This window comes from Vanacampus margaritifer, chromosome 19, assembly GCF_051991255.1.
Source record: "Vanacampus margaritifer isolate UIUO_Vmar chromosome 19, RoL_Vmar_1.0, whole genome shotgun sequence".
Lineage (NCBI taxonomy): Eukaryota > Metazoa > Chordata > Actinopteri > Syngnathiformes > Syngnathidae > Vanacampus > Vanacampus margaritifer.
Genome location: NC_135450.1, coordinates 12,112,587 through 12,127,865, shown reverse-complemented (window position 1 = coordinate 12,127,865; position 15,279 = coordinate 12,112,587). Strand labels below are relative to the sequence as shown.

Sequence of the window (15,279 nt, the reverse complement as noted above, 5' to 3'; positions counted from 1 at the left end):
AATTTTTGGGAAAACTCACAAATTTCTAGCAAGCGCACTAGGGATAGACCGATTATCGGCGCCGATATTTAGCATATTGACAAATACCGACATCAGCCATTTTGAAGAATCATACGGCCGATAATAGATCCATTTAAAAAAAGTGACCAAGGAGAGAGAAAAAAACTTCAGGGAAGTAATTATTAAATTTGATAGATTTTGCTGACCATGAGAACTCGGCACCTTCTGTTTTTATTTGAAGTTAAAACTAAGATATGTAAAAAATGTAATACTTCAGATCTTTAGAAATTTTAGAAAACTTTATTTATTGTAGAACACAATAGGGAGCTATTTTCTTCCGTTTTTATTTAACCTTTTTTTTTTCCCTGATCCCTGAACTTTTTGTCAGATTTTTTATTTTTTATTTTTATTGGTCATTCGATTTGACATCATCATTGCTCTCCTTTTTAAAAAAAAAAGTTTTTTTTTCTCTCTTTTTTTAATATGTATACATATATACATATACACACACACACACATATATATATATATATTTATTTTTTTTGTCAGATTTTTAAAACAAATATGTTTATTGACTAAGATTTTTTTTTTAAACTATAATATTTTACGCACCCTAAAAGTTGCTCAATAAACATATGCTGATATACCCCCCCCCCCCCCCCAAAAAAAAAAAGCTGGAGTTAGTATTTGACAATGAATATCGACTCCAAATATCGGTTATCGGCATCCTTAGACTGCTAATAATCGGTATCGGACCTGAAATAAACATATTGTTCTATCGCTAAAGCGCACATTTCCTATAAAATGTTTTTATTCAAAGGATTCAGGAAAGTTTGAAAAAATTTGCCCTGGACATCAGTTTTGGTGATCGCTGCGAAAAAGCACACGAAGAGAATTTGCCAATATGAGCCCCAGTTGGGACTCGGAAGTTGCTATCCAAGACAGATGGGCGATGCTATATTGCCAAACTTTTTTGTCTGACGTCAAAATTTGATGATCATTTTGAGGGGAAGTTAGAGAATCCAACAGCGCATTTATCACTGCTTGCACTCCTTAATGATTTTCATTTTTCAAACGTGGCCGTTAACACTCCTTTGAAAATATTTCATCGACAATATTTAGGACTCACGCAGTCATTACTCTCCTTCGGTTATCTTTTGATAGGCTTTTCTACCAGTCTAGCGGGAAAACCATCTGTAGCCGCGTTCAATCAATAAGCGTGATCAGCAATTTGTAAGCGTCTTAGCTGCGGGTTCACACGAGGTGTCGAGGAAGCGCCGTCAAAATTGGACCGAGTGAGCAATTAGCGCTTCGGATTTTGTTTTTCCCGTGCTAGCAGTGGCGCTCGTGTCACAAACAAACCTCATCGCGACACCTCTTAGTTGGACCCGAGAGGAAAGAGGTTCACGGAACCTTTAGAGGAAAAAAAAAAAAAAAAAAGGGGGAAAAATAAAGTCTGCAAACAAGGTCAACGCGCCGCCTGAAGGGCTCCGCTGAGCCCCTCTTCTGAGTCATTGCGTCGGTTCTGCCGTTCTAAACAGGATTTGGGAAGAGATCAGTTAAGTCGCATGTACTTTTATCTTTGATGTCTCCCACCCAGGGTTATGTGTTTCGAGGCGGGCTAAGACGGTTAGCTCATGTGCCATAATCACTTAGGTGAGGCTATTTGGCGCTACTATATTTATACTTGCGAGCAGAGATGGGAAGTAATGAAGTACAAATACTTTTTATATTGTTTTCCCCAGTACTTTGTACTTTCCCGAGTATTTATTTTCGAGACTACTTTTTACTTTTATCCGTTACATTTTAAGATGCGTGTCTGTACTTTTTACTCGATACTTTTTCAAGACAAGGTTGTTACGTTGGTTTTTGAATGCATGAAAACGATTAAAGTACTTGCGATGGAAGAAAAAACAGCCGTCAACGTCTTCAAGCTTTTGATTGGCTCTACGACATGCTACATGTATACCCATTTTTGCCCAATTAGCATATCTTGCAAATACTTTTAACTTCTACTCGTCAAGTACAATTTAGAGCCTGTACTTTTTTTTGCTTTTACTTGAGTAATTATTTGAGTGATACTTTTACCCAATTTTTTTTTTACCCAACTAATAGTACTGTTACTCAAGTAGATAATGCTTTTCCCCATCTCTGCTTGCTTGTATTAAAAAAAAAAACATAAAATGCAACTCTGTAGTCCCCCGCTTCTGTCACCAAGTATGGCTTTACTGCAGTGCTAATTGCTGTTCATAAAGATCAACTTAATGCTAATTTAATACTGCGCAGGGAACCCGTTTACAACATGTGGTACATGTTTAGCCCCACTTCTGTCACCACATGCGTTTTTAATGGAATGCTGCTTAAGATGCTTTCTCCTCATAACATTATTATTTTTTTCAACATGTGCTACATCTTGAGCCCACACTTCACCAAATACTAATTTATAGCATGATTTTTAGCCCCTTGCTTCTGTCACTAAAACGGTTCTGCTGGTACCCTTGTTTTTTTCTCTATGTGGCATAAAGTCACCCTTAAACTCATTCACAGCCAGCTCAGAAAAAAATTGATCTTTGACGTTTATAGCCGTAAGTGGCAGTGAATGAGTTGGTTGGTTTTACAGCATGTGAGCCCCACTTCTGTCACCAAATACGATGAAGTTCTGTATTATTTGTGCAAATGCAGGTTTGTAACTCTTTTGCAACACGCGTCGACACTTCACACAAGGGACTGTTTACGTAGCTCGGTATGCGCTCCTGTTTTGGTTAGCAACAGAGTTCAAATGGGCTCAGGAGTGAACTTATCATTCTTTGAGGTATTTTAACACTGTTTGGAAATGCCTGCCAGAAACACGCTCCAAAATGGAATTGGGACTAACTTTACAAGGTCACCCGAGCGCTTAAGCTGGCAGAATGTGACCACTCACGATCGGTAAATCCTCACAATTCCCACAAAGCAAAGGAAGAAGTCAAGGTTTGAAGAAAAAAAGGGAAGAAAAAGGATTTGGACATTTTGGGATGCTGCTCGAGTGGATGTTCCACGATGTGATATGCACTTTGATTGCGTGCCATGAAAGCAAAGTGTGTCAGATGATACACGCTGTAAGATAAATCTTTAATGATCCTTGTGGAGGGGAAATTGGGTCACGACAGTAGCAAAAGAGATATGATATAGCGGCGATAGAAATAGAACAAACACAACATGGCGCAGATAAGAGCCACTGTACATCTTTGTCATGCTAATTCCAGCGCTGCATTTGAAAGAATTTGGGTCGTGTTTACAAATGAAACATTCAAGGCATGAGCTGCATAGAACGCATTGCAAATTAATGGTACTAATGTTACTACGCAAGAACAAAACTGATTTCAGCTCAATTGTTTTTCCATTTTGGGACCCCACTTCTCACACCAAATGTGACTCCTCTCCCAATGTATGGTTAGTTTTGTCATCTTGGAAAGAAATGGAAATATGGCATAACGATTTGTTCACGTTTGTCTGGGAATGCATGGTCCATTCTGAGACCCCACTTCTGTCACCAAATATGGTGCATCTTCCAATATAGGGTGACATTTGTCATAAAGGAAAGAAATGGAAATAACATCTTGTCTAAGTGATTTATCAGCACTCCCACATTTGTTCATGTTTTGTTTTGGTCCATTGTTAGACCCCCACTTCTGTCACCAGATACAGCTCATCTCCCCATATAGGTTGACATTTGTCATTGATGGAAATCTAAATAGGGCATCTTGTCCCAAAATGATCCACATGCACTGCAACATGTGTTCATTTGTTTTTAAATCCATGGTCCGTTTTGTTACCCCACTTCTGTCACCAAATATGGTGCATCTTCCAATATAGGGTGACATTTGTCATAAAGGAAAGAAATGGAAATAACATCTTGTCTAAGTGATTTATCAGCACTCCCACATTTGTTCATGTTTTGGTCCATTGTTAGACCCCCACTTCTGTCACCAGATACAGCTCATCTCCCCATATAGGTTGACATTTGTCATTGATGGAAATCTAAATAGGCCATCTTGTCCCAAAATGATCCACCTGCACTGCACCATGTGTTCATTTGTTTTTAAATCCATGTTCCGTTTTGATACCCCACTTCTGTCACCAAAGTTTCATCTTCCAATATAGGGTGACATTTGTCATCATGGAAAGAAATGGAAATAACACCTTGTATAAATGATTTATCTGCACTCCCACGTTTGTTCATGTTTTGTTTTGAAAAGCCACGGTGCATTGTTAGACCCCACATCTGTCACCAGATAGGGCTCCTTTCCCCATATAGGTTGGCATTTGTCATCTTGTCCAAATAATCCACCTGCACTGCACTTTGTGTTCATTTGTTTTGAAAAGTTTGTCATCATGGAAGGAAATGGAAATCGTCCAAGCGATTTATCAACACTGCATTTGCTCATGTATGGAAGTCCAGTTTGCGTGGTCCAATTTGAGACCCAACTTCTGTCATAGCTTGTTCCAATTATTCACAGTCACACCACCATTTGATCATATTTTGAGGGAATGCCTGGTATATTTCGAGACCCTACTTCTGTCACCACATATGGCTCCTCTCCCACTATAGGGTGACATTTGTCATCATTAAAAGGAACGGAAGAAGGCTTTGTTCAAAGGACATCTTGTCCAAATAATTTTTTCCGACACGCCACCATTTGTTTGGAGCGGCATGATCCATTTTAAGGCCCCACTTTTGACTCCTCCCCCCAATATAGCTTGAAGTCTTTGAATTCACGTGTGTGTCTTTCTGTCTGTTCATGTACAGGCAAGGCCTACGCACCCGAGTTCTACTATGACACCTACAGCCCTCTGTGGCAGAACCGGCCCCGGATCTACGACTTCAAGCTCCAGTGGACGCAGATGAACCCCAATGCCGTGGACCGCATCGTGGCCTACAGACTCGGCCGAAGACAGGTTAGCGACTTGTCTGCTGCTATTCCTCACTTCCATATACTAACCTTCAATTAGGTGTTTTTAAAAATAAAATAAAAAATTATTGTTTCCGGAGTTTTCCACACGGGAAATAATCCAATAATCTTGGGTGCAGGTTATTGGTCTGCCTTTTACCAATTCTGTACAGAACTGTGAGTTGTTGTTTTTTTGCCACGGGGGAAAAAAAAGGTTCTTCTTCTCCCCAAATTTTGCACGCCTGAGCTGGCTTTTCATATTCGCTTTGACGCAGACGAATCTTTACACCTCAATTCAGCCTCTCGCCAGCGTATTTGGGGGTGGGAGTGAGCCTCTGCGGGGCGGCAGAGAATCACTAAGAAGCTGTCAGACGCAGTCAAGTATGAGTCCTTTGGCGTTCTCTCTTTTTTTTTTTTTTTTTTTTTTTTAGGAATCGTTCCCAAAATCGTTTGAAGCGCACTCAAAGCAGGAAGAGGGAAGAGACCCGGCGGAGAAGAATGAAAAACTGCGGTCTGATGGATGGCTCGCTTAGAGTAGCAGTTTTTTGGGGGGGTTTCCACTTGCATTAAATCAGGAATTGACAAACATAAACATGAGCAATAGCTGTGCCTCACTTTTACGTGCTGTTGCGTTGCATTGAACTGAAATGAGAAAACTTAACACCCGTTCTATCGTTCCCCGACTTGGTTTGAAGCTCAGTCAGAGGAGGAAGAAGGATGGCTTTCTTGCATATGCAGCAATTTGGCAACTTTTCTGGGGGGTCTTCGTCTTCCTCGCATTTGGTGTTTCTTTCTAGCCAAGGCGGCAGGCGGCACGCCAGTTTCGGATAAAGCCGTACGCCCACCGGCCGCATTAATACGACGGATTTACAGGTTACCACCAATGTGAGTCGACATCCAACAGCCAGTTCAGATTTAAAAAATAAATAAATAAATAAAAAGAGATGCTTTGCTGTGTTGCGTGTTTGCGGCAAACATTCCAAGCCCATGTTTGTGTCGTCACGCTTTTTGTTCCCTGTCAGCTTCCTCTCGAAAATTGCTAAGAAAATGATTTCACGCTTTCTCAAAGCCACTCACCACTCGTTTTGTCTGAGAAGTCGCCAGCCCCGACGCGTCCTTAAGCCGGTTCCGCTCACAGCTGCTCTCTGTGCTAGCACGCGCGTTAATTCAGAAAATCTCATTAACATTTCAATGTTTTTTCCACACTCAAAAGAGAACATCCCTAGTCCATTTAGTTTAGGCCAGAATTGGTGTTTGGGGCGAATTAATTCATTTCCACCTTATTTCCTTTGTATGTCTGGAGAGTATACGGTGTAGTCATTATTTGCCTCCTGCCAGGCAAATCACCCTCTTCCTCTGTCTTGAGATAGGAGATTATTTGCTGTGGGAAAACTTTTTAGGCAGCAATTTAACAAAACAAAGCAATTTTTTTTTAATGGATTTCTTGGATATTGGGCAAGGATTTAATCTTCTTGTTGTTAAGATCATTCTGTCAGAGCCAAATTGCCATGTATTTTTCAAGTCACGTTTTTCGGGGGGGGAATTCATTTTCCTAATTTTACCTGATCCCTAGTCATAGTTTACTACTTAGCATGCTAAAGTTGGCGGTAATGCACCAAATGTATTTGCTAACTGCCAAGAGAAACTAGAGGAAGAAATGGAAGTAGTAGTAGTAGTCATGGCAACTAATGTGTGAGGTGTCGCTACATTAGCATGTGGCCACAACGATAACAAATATTTACAGCGCCAAAAAGCAATATCATCGAGCAGCGTTCTACTTTTGGCCACAATGGGACACGGGATTCCAGTTAAGTGTTTTTAAACTAAAAAGAAAAACTTTTCTGTAGGTAGAAGCGGAAGTTTCAAATCTGACCGGAACTTGTTCGCTGCCGTCAAGGGACTATAAAAAAAAAAAAAGTGTGACTTATAGTCCGAAAAATATGGTACGAGTCGTGCTCTCGACCTCATACTAGGACTGCCACGGCACTTGTTAGGGAGTATGAATAATTCTAATACAAGTCCGTTGTAAACCACAACACATTTGTCATTGAAACATTAAAATGACAAAATAAACACACAATGCTAATATTAGCATAGCCCGTTGCTGTCACTTAGAATGACAAAATAAACACACATGCTAATATTAGCATAGCCCGTTGCTGTCCCTTAGAATGACAAAATAAACGCACATGCTAATATTAGCATAGCCCGTTGCTGTCCCTTAGAATGACAACATAAACGCACATGCTAATATTAGCATAGCCTGTTGCTGTCCCTTAAAATGACCAAATAAACACACGTGCTAATATTAGCATAGCCTGTTGCTATCCCTTAAAATGACAAAATAAACACACGTGCTAATAATAGCATAGCCTGTTGTTGTTCCTTAGCTCTGCAATACTGTACAGTGCTCCATAGTCTCGCTAAATTGCAGTGCTCCATTTTTTTACCGCTCTCTCTCGCATTACATTCCGAAATGACAAAATTGAGCGTAAATGTTAGCATTAGCTTACACTCTCGGTGAATAATGCTCTATAGTGTCCTCTTTGTTGCGGTGCTCAGTTTACTTAATTTTCCTCGGTCCTCTCTCACTTAAAATTCGAAAGGACAACAACTTACTAATGTTGTTGCACCCTGCTGCTGTGTTTGAGCTCTTGAATGCTGCAGTGCCCACAATGCTGCCCTCAGTCTCTGCTTGCATCAAATATGAAATGACAACAACATGCTAGTGCTACATTACCCTGTGCTGTGTCTTGAAATGCTGAAACGTTATTTGAACATCAACTTGAACAATGTAAAAATGGATGGATGAATTTAACACAAGATGGCCGAGGTAGCTCAGAGGAAATCTCAGCTCAGTAGTGCTTTTCTTCAAACTCGAATCGTTCTGGAATCACATCCAGTCCCGATCGTTGAGGTCAAAGTTTATGGACGCTTCCTCCAGTAGATAACAGTGTTGCAGGACAATCTGCTCCACAACACATTATGACACCACTTGAGACCACTGGCTCTCATCATTTTCTTGGCAAATTTGTAGGAAGAGAAATTGATTTTTTTTTTCTTCCACTTCTCCCTTCTGTATTGAATTGTTTTGTGTTGTCTTCCGTGGCCTCAAGAGAGAGATGCTGAGAGACAGTTTGGCTCAAGGCGGAAATGCAAGTCTGAAAGGCAAAGTCTGGAATAAATCACAAACACATATTGTGTCAAGACACCTGTCAAACACGTAACGCCTGGTCCCGTTCTAAAATTTTCCCCGGGAGCTGCTGATTCTTCCTACAAACAAATCTGTCAGGACCAGGCCACATCATCTGTCCCAAATTGATCTGTCAGCCCTGTTTGTGCATGTCGATCAATAGCAGCATCTCTAATTACGCGCCGGCAATCTACAAAACCAGCGGCCGCTGTAACATTACAACGCTTGCATTTTCCCTCCGACGCATATAACTGCCATCAATCCTGTCGCTTTCTGCCCTAAAAAAAAATACATTAAAAAAGTCTCACGCAGTCAAGCCACAGTCAGATGACGTTAAATCAATAGGGCACACTTCTGGGGAAAAATGGTCCAGAATTTGCGTTAATGGGATGTGAACGGAAACCCTAATTGACTGCTGGTGTCATAGATTTGGTGATCATTAATGCATCAAAACAAGGCTGCAAAAATCCATAAGCCAATACATATAAAATGCACCCAAAAAAGTTTTGCTGTTTTTACTCAATGACCCAGTCTGGAATTACAACTATTAGAGTCGATGAGTGTTTAAAACCTTAATCCATCGTTCTAAAAGCCAACAAGGCAGTCTTTGCTTACCAGAAGAACAATGAAAAATATCTATTTGAAAAAGCAATAAAAGGCCATGCATAAAAGAAAAGCCAGTAGTTAGCTGGTGGATCTATCGCTTTCATCACGGGTGTTTTTGAAGGATTCAAGCTGTGTTCTTTTCATGAACTGGGAAGTACTGAAACCATACAGAACAAAGAACAGTAGATTATGCATTTTGGACACTGTTCCAGAAAGCCGCAGATACAAACAAAGCTAGAAAAATAACCACAGGATGTGTTCATTGGTCAATAGCCAGTACACAGTACATTTTGTAGAGTAAATTTTACTCTGAAAAAGACTATATTCGTTCCCAATCTAAACAGGTTACATTTTATGCTCAGAAGAGAGGGAAAAATATTCCAAAATGGGAGAGAGAGAAAAACACTCAACAGTTGGTGCAGGTGTCCATTTTTCGTCTCCTTTTGGACACATTAGTAAAATGTTATCGAGCAATAAATCTAGCATAGCTCAATTGGTAGAGTGGCTGTCTTCTATGCTGAAGGTTGTGGGATCAGCCCTTGAGTGTTTTTTTTTTTTTTTTTTTAGTATTTTACTCTCTTCTTAGTGTAAAGTTTACTCTGTTTAGAGTGGTACCAAATAAAGTTGTTTTGTTTTTTTTGAGTAAAATCTACTCTACAAAATTTACTGTGTAATGACTTTGTGCGGTTTTCACATCTGCCTCACAGTTTTGAGATCCGATGTTCGAATCTCGGCTGCGGCCTTCGTGTGTAGTTTGTATGTTTAAAAACATCCATGTTGGGTTGATTTGAAGATGCTAAAATTGGCTGTTTACCAGTCCAGTCCAGTCTCTCACCAAAAGTCTTCTGGAATAGGATCCGGCTCACCCACAACCCAGAGGACAGAAGTAGAACCTGTAATTTGTGAGTCAGAATTTTCTTCCTTTTGAGAAAGGGGCCTGGAAGTTGACCCATAAATTAGTCATTTTCTGAGATACTGACACAAGCGATGCTAGGTCCAGTTGATCATTTCTGCGGTATAGTGCATCACCTACTCCAGAATTAAGTTTTCCCAGAGAGAAGAACTCAAAGCAACCTTCGATCTGTTAGCTAGTTTAGGCTCCAACTATCAACAAACCATCGGAATGGGATCATGAATCCAAGCGGCCCCGGAATGAGCCTCTCCGCTAGAAAATCCGCGCCGGTCCTCGGGGACTGCGTGAGACGGGAGAACGTCCCCAGGGAGCCGCTGCTATACTTCACATCAAGAGGAGTCTGCCGAGGTTGGTTAAGGCATCTGATAAAGGCAGAATAATAGCAGAACTCATCTGGCCTCAGCTTCCTCTGGGAGTAGCTGGAATGCAGAGGAAAAGGGACGCTTGGGTTACCGCACTCATGTCTGCCACTGAACCGTTATCCCGCGATAAATGGCCTGGGGATGCGTTGCACGGCAAGCTCGTAGTCCAAAAGTTTGGCTTGGTTTTCCCAGTTTGGAACGGCAAATAAAATCAACTTGGAAGTGGAACACAATGATGGTGATAAGAGTGCTAAAATACCATTAGTTATGTATTAACCAACTAATAGTATTAACCAGTTAACACTATTTCACATTGTTTTAGTTGTGTGTGTTGGACCAAGGTTATTATATAGTTCAACGGTAAAATGAAAGCTAAAATAGACATTTGCGTAAATGAAATTCGTTATATTCATTGTGGCTCGGCTGGTTCTGCTAGCTAATCGCTAGCTAGCTAATGATGTGTGAGTCCCGACTAGGAACAGCTAATATGAGTTGGCAGTTAGTGCCCAAAACTTCCAACACACTTTAAAAATATATTCTAAAGACATTATGCAGGTATTGTTACATCCCTAATTAATCACAGTCACAGTTTGAACTGTGTGAATTATTATTCTATAAAAACGCAATTTGCTATTGCTTCGGATCCATCTGAATAGCACATGATAGGCTGTTTAAATACGTACAGCTGGAATTTGCATTCGGACCCAGGTGCTTTTTTTTCTCCACGTTGGAGAAATGCCATGCTAAACAAGTTGACGTACCGGCAATAATCAGCGCTATCCAACGGTTGAGCGCCTCTGTTTGTTTATGGAGTGGATTTGTGGCTAGAGCGTGAGGCAGTTACGACTATCTCTTAACTAGTACGATCTGTGTGGGTTTCAGAAAATTACTATATGGATACATCTATTACTACCAATGGGTTAATGTGTAGGGGGTCCTTGGTTTACAATTGAGTTCCGTTCCTACAGCGGCAACTTAATCCTCGGGTTGGAATGTAACATGGTCTGTTATTTGCCGATGCTAATGTAGCAGTAAAGACATAAAATACCACTGCTGAAATCATTTTAGTAACATTCCGTGCTGCGATTCATACCCCGGACCTCATAACTGTGAGTGCTAATCACTTGTCCACTGTGCCGCCAGGGCTGATGCTATTTACACTTTCCTTTTTTTTTTAATTTTTTTATGGAGAGCTCAGTATTGTTCATTCGGTAATTTTACCGATTTGACATGTCATCATCATTGCTCTCCTTTTTTTAATTTTTTTTTTATTATTTATTTTTTGTATGTGGGTGAGTATGTGTATGTGCCTGTGTGCGTGCGAGTGTGTGTGTATTCATTAGTTCACCTAAAACCTATTAAAAAATCCCATACCGTTCACCTAAACCGAACACTTCCAGCCCAGAGTCGTGAAGCCGTCAGGAGACCCGAGGAAGGACCAAAGAAAAGAAAGGAAAGTGAAATACACTTTCCTAAATAATGCCAAGTCAATAAGCTTAGATATGGTCACATTTGTCTACCGTCATGACTTGTCAGTTTTGTCTTGCTGGCAGACGACAACAAGTACGAGTTGTGCAATTCCCGGTGTCTATTTGCTCGCAAAACTAGCTGTAATGAAAAGCGTATAATAGCGTAGTATCCTCCAGACTCTAAGTAATTACTTCATTCAGAGCATTCTCTCTCACACACACACACGCGCCGCCTTTTCATTGGATTTGTGGCCGGGACTGAGAAGGGGCATGCATGCATCGCCTCTGTTTGGGATGCAGGAGTCGTCGTTGGTCTTTTGTGTCTTGCTGCCCGCCCCGTTAAAGCTATTCTCAAGGATAAAACATACCTCGCTAACTCGCATAACCCCCGCGGCCACTGCTGCAGAAAAAAAAAACATTGTTTGTGCTTCTGTGAACCTGAGAGGAGAAGCCGGAGCTTAGCCATGTGATGTATGGAATTCCATCAGTCGCACTAGCTGTCCTTAAAGGCGGGGGCCGCAGCCTTACCTTTGGAGGGGAGGGGCAATCGGGCGGATGTGATTGCATCCTTGCTGATGGGCTGAAAAGCCGACTGAATTCAAAGACTCGCGAGCTTACTTTGAAAGTAAATGTGCCTAATGAGCAGCGAGCTGTCAACGGCTCACACAGGGAAAATTGTTTTAGTTGTGTAGCATTTAATGCTGGCACGTCCCTACAAATGCGTAGAGACGAGGTTAATTGGCAGATGAGAGGGAACATCCTGCCTAGGATTTTGAAAGGGATGCATATTTGCTCGGCTTAAATGTAAATACAGAGCCAGTGAAAAATGTCCTTTGTAATGTTCATCCAGTAAAGCTGAATGCAAATACCACTCTACAGACGTAAGCTTACTTTACATTCTAAATTGTGAAAAATGTGATATTAAAAACGTCATTTGGAGAGCTGAACGAGCTTCAGGTTTCATAGTATTCCAAGCTCAGCACATTAGCAAGAACATTTTTATATGCCTTGGCTCAATTGCAATAAACAACAGACTGAGGTGGATGGATGGACACATCACAATAAAATAAAATACAGGGGGCTTGAAACACATCCCAGTGGGACTCCACTTTTTTTTTTTTTTTTTTTAATTGTCATTTTGCTTGTTATCTCCACAGATGGGACAGCAGCGATGGTGGGACCAAGAGATTCCCGTGAACTGGACGATCAACAAGGGAGAGCTCATCACACATAACCTGACCGAGCTCATCAAGCCTGCGTCCTACGAGGTGCGCCTGACCCCCATCACCCGTTTCGGCGATGGCGACTCCACCGTGAGGATCGTCACCTACAGTGGTGAGTGCTCGTTTTTAATGTACGCATTCATTTGTACCACAGAAAGATTATTGGAACGAAGAATGCAACTCTTTCACTTGCACATAAAGTAAAATCACCTTCCCTCACGTCTGTCACCAAATATGGCTCTACTGGATTGCAAATCGAATTTTAAAAAATGGCATCGCTTTGTAAAGAAATATACATATTAGGGGTGTCAAAATGATTGCCTTAATTTTGAGTTAAAGTTCCTTTAATGCCACAAATTTTGTTTAAACACACGATTAATGACCGCCACTTACTTGGAAAGCCTATACTGGAGGAATTCCAGTCGCAACGCAGCAGACACGTCAACGTCAAAATTTCTGTGCAGAATTTCACAATTTACTTCATGTTAAAGATTAGATGTGAAAAGAAAAATGCACTGAGCTTTCACCAACATCATACAAATGCAATTATGTCGTCTACTGGCAGAAAAATGACCTCAACACATATCAATATCACACTCGTTTTTTACAGTACAGTACATCTTTTTAATTTCAACTCAATTTTATGAATGTATTTAATTTTATGAAATTACTGTATCAATGACTAAAAGTGGCAGCCATATTTCTATTAGTTTAACATTTTTTTCCCCACTTATGTTAACAAGAGTATGAAAACTTATAAAAAAAAATATTTTAAAACAGATATAAAATTTGCGATTAATCGTGAGTTAACTCATGCGATTAATTAAGATTATATATATATATATATATATATATATATATATAACATTTATTTATTTATTTATATATTATATATTATATTATTATATTATAACAGATTAATCGCACTATTAATTTTGACTGCAGATTATCCTTTAGCTGACAGCAGATGGGTTACGTTGAAGGTAGCACAGGTTGTGTTGAGCAATAAACATAACTACATGCATTAAAGTAAAGCATTAAATAAATGTTTGCGTATGACATTCAGAATATTTGTTAATGGCAAAAAATGGCAAAATTTTTTGATAAAAAGCCTTTTTAATTAAGCGATTAATCGTGATTAATCAAAATCCTAAAATGTGATTAATCATTTGACAGCTCTCATATATATATATATATATATATATATATATATATATATATATATACACACATATACATATATATATACATTTAATTTATATATATATATATATATATATATATAATTTTTTTTTGGGGGGGGGGGGTTATTTATTTTTTATTTCTTCACTATTTGAGGAAATATGATCAGGTTTGGAAAAGCAAAGCGACATCGCCGCCGCCTGTTATCCTTCAGCAAAGTCACAAACTTTGCGTTAGATTAACTCCAGATCACTTTTCCTGTCATATTATTCAGCGAATCCTCAAAAGTTCACCCTGGCATGAGGCATCGGCGCGTTCATCATGTCGCGGATGCGACAGATTATGTATGATATGCAAGAGAGAGGGCCGGGAAAAAGTGAACTCATTAAAATAATTACAATTGCATCTAACACCGTCAGTCACCGGGAGACAGATGGAAATCAGCTTGCTTTGCTCCTTTGCCCGTTTGAGCCAAATGAATGTTGATCAAGCGACTCATCGCCCTCCTTCCGCCGCGACCTTTATTGCCTGAGTCAGGTCTGCTTTCTTTGCACGAAGAGCTCGGAAGCACTTGAACGCACCGCGTGAGTCAAACGTTTAGTTGGGTCAAAGCAGCAAACAGATCAGCAAGTGACTCAACTTCCCTCCCGTCACTCTAACTTTAAATGACCTTTTTTGCGGGGATATTTTGTTGCGAAACGGAGCCTGAAAATTGAGTAGGATTTTGTAGAAAAAGAAATACACAGGATTTTTGTGGTTTACATTGATGAGTCATTTTCCACAATAACGATGACAAGGAGAAGAGTTTTCTACCGCAATGTAGTTGCCACATCCGTTTGGTACGATGACATCGTTATGTGTTGTGTGCTGGGAGGGTTATCTCGGGTACGCTACACACGATAAGTGAGTAAGAAACGCAGCATGTGTGTGTACCCCGAGTCGTCGTTGGCTGAACTCGACGAGATTGAACGCAATCAAAGAGGAATGAAGAGAATCGAGGCTAATTAGGACGGAGCAGAAGGAGACGGGAGCCCAGATAGAAGGAAACAAAGATTTCTTCTTTTTTTATTCATAAAGTGAAGAGGAAGAAGACGAGAGCCTTCCCCTCATGTGCGAATCGCCTGCCCGACGAGAGACCGGACTAATTATCACTCTAGGGCTGCTTCTGTTCTCCCACGCACGGTGTGGCGTCACGGGCTAATGTAGGTCTGAGATGAATGCACTCTTCTCGCTCAAGTCGTCCCGCAAGACTGACACAAAGAAGACGGTCCGGGATCTTCTGCATATTGTCACTCTCGTTAGCACATTTCTTTTTTTTTGTCATCACGGAAAAAAACAAGTTGCAGTTAAAAAGATGGTGTTTGTATTCTGTTGGAAAAACAGATCCCCGTACACATGAT

The 15,279-nt window shown here is 40.3% G+C and overlaps 1 protein-coding gene across 7 annotated transcripts in view; it reads left to right on the top strand.

Moving 5' to 3' along the window:
- LOC144039467 (MAM domain-containing glycosylphosphatidylinositol anchor protein 2) overlaps positions 1-15,279 on the top strand; it is a 224,113-nt gene that overhangs the window by 170,884 nt on the left and 37,950 nt on the right. For all 7 annotated transcript variants that reach the window (XM_077552833.1, XM_077552832.1, XM_077552830.1 and 4 more), the window contains 2 exons: positions 4,790-4,938; positions 12,632-12,809. In XM_077552833.1, coding sequence (XP_077408959.1) covers positions 4,790-4,938; positions 12,632-12,809 — 327 coding nt within the window. The remainder of the gene's footprint in view (positions 1-4,789; positions 4,939-12,631; positions 12,810-15,279) is intronic.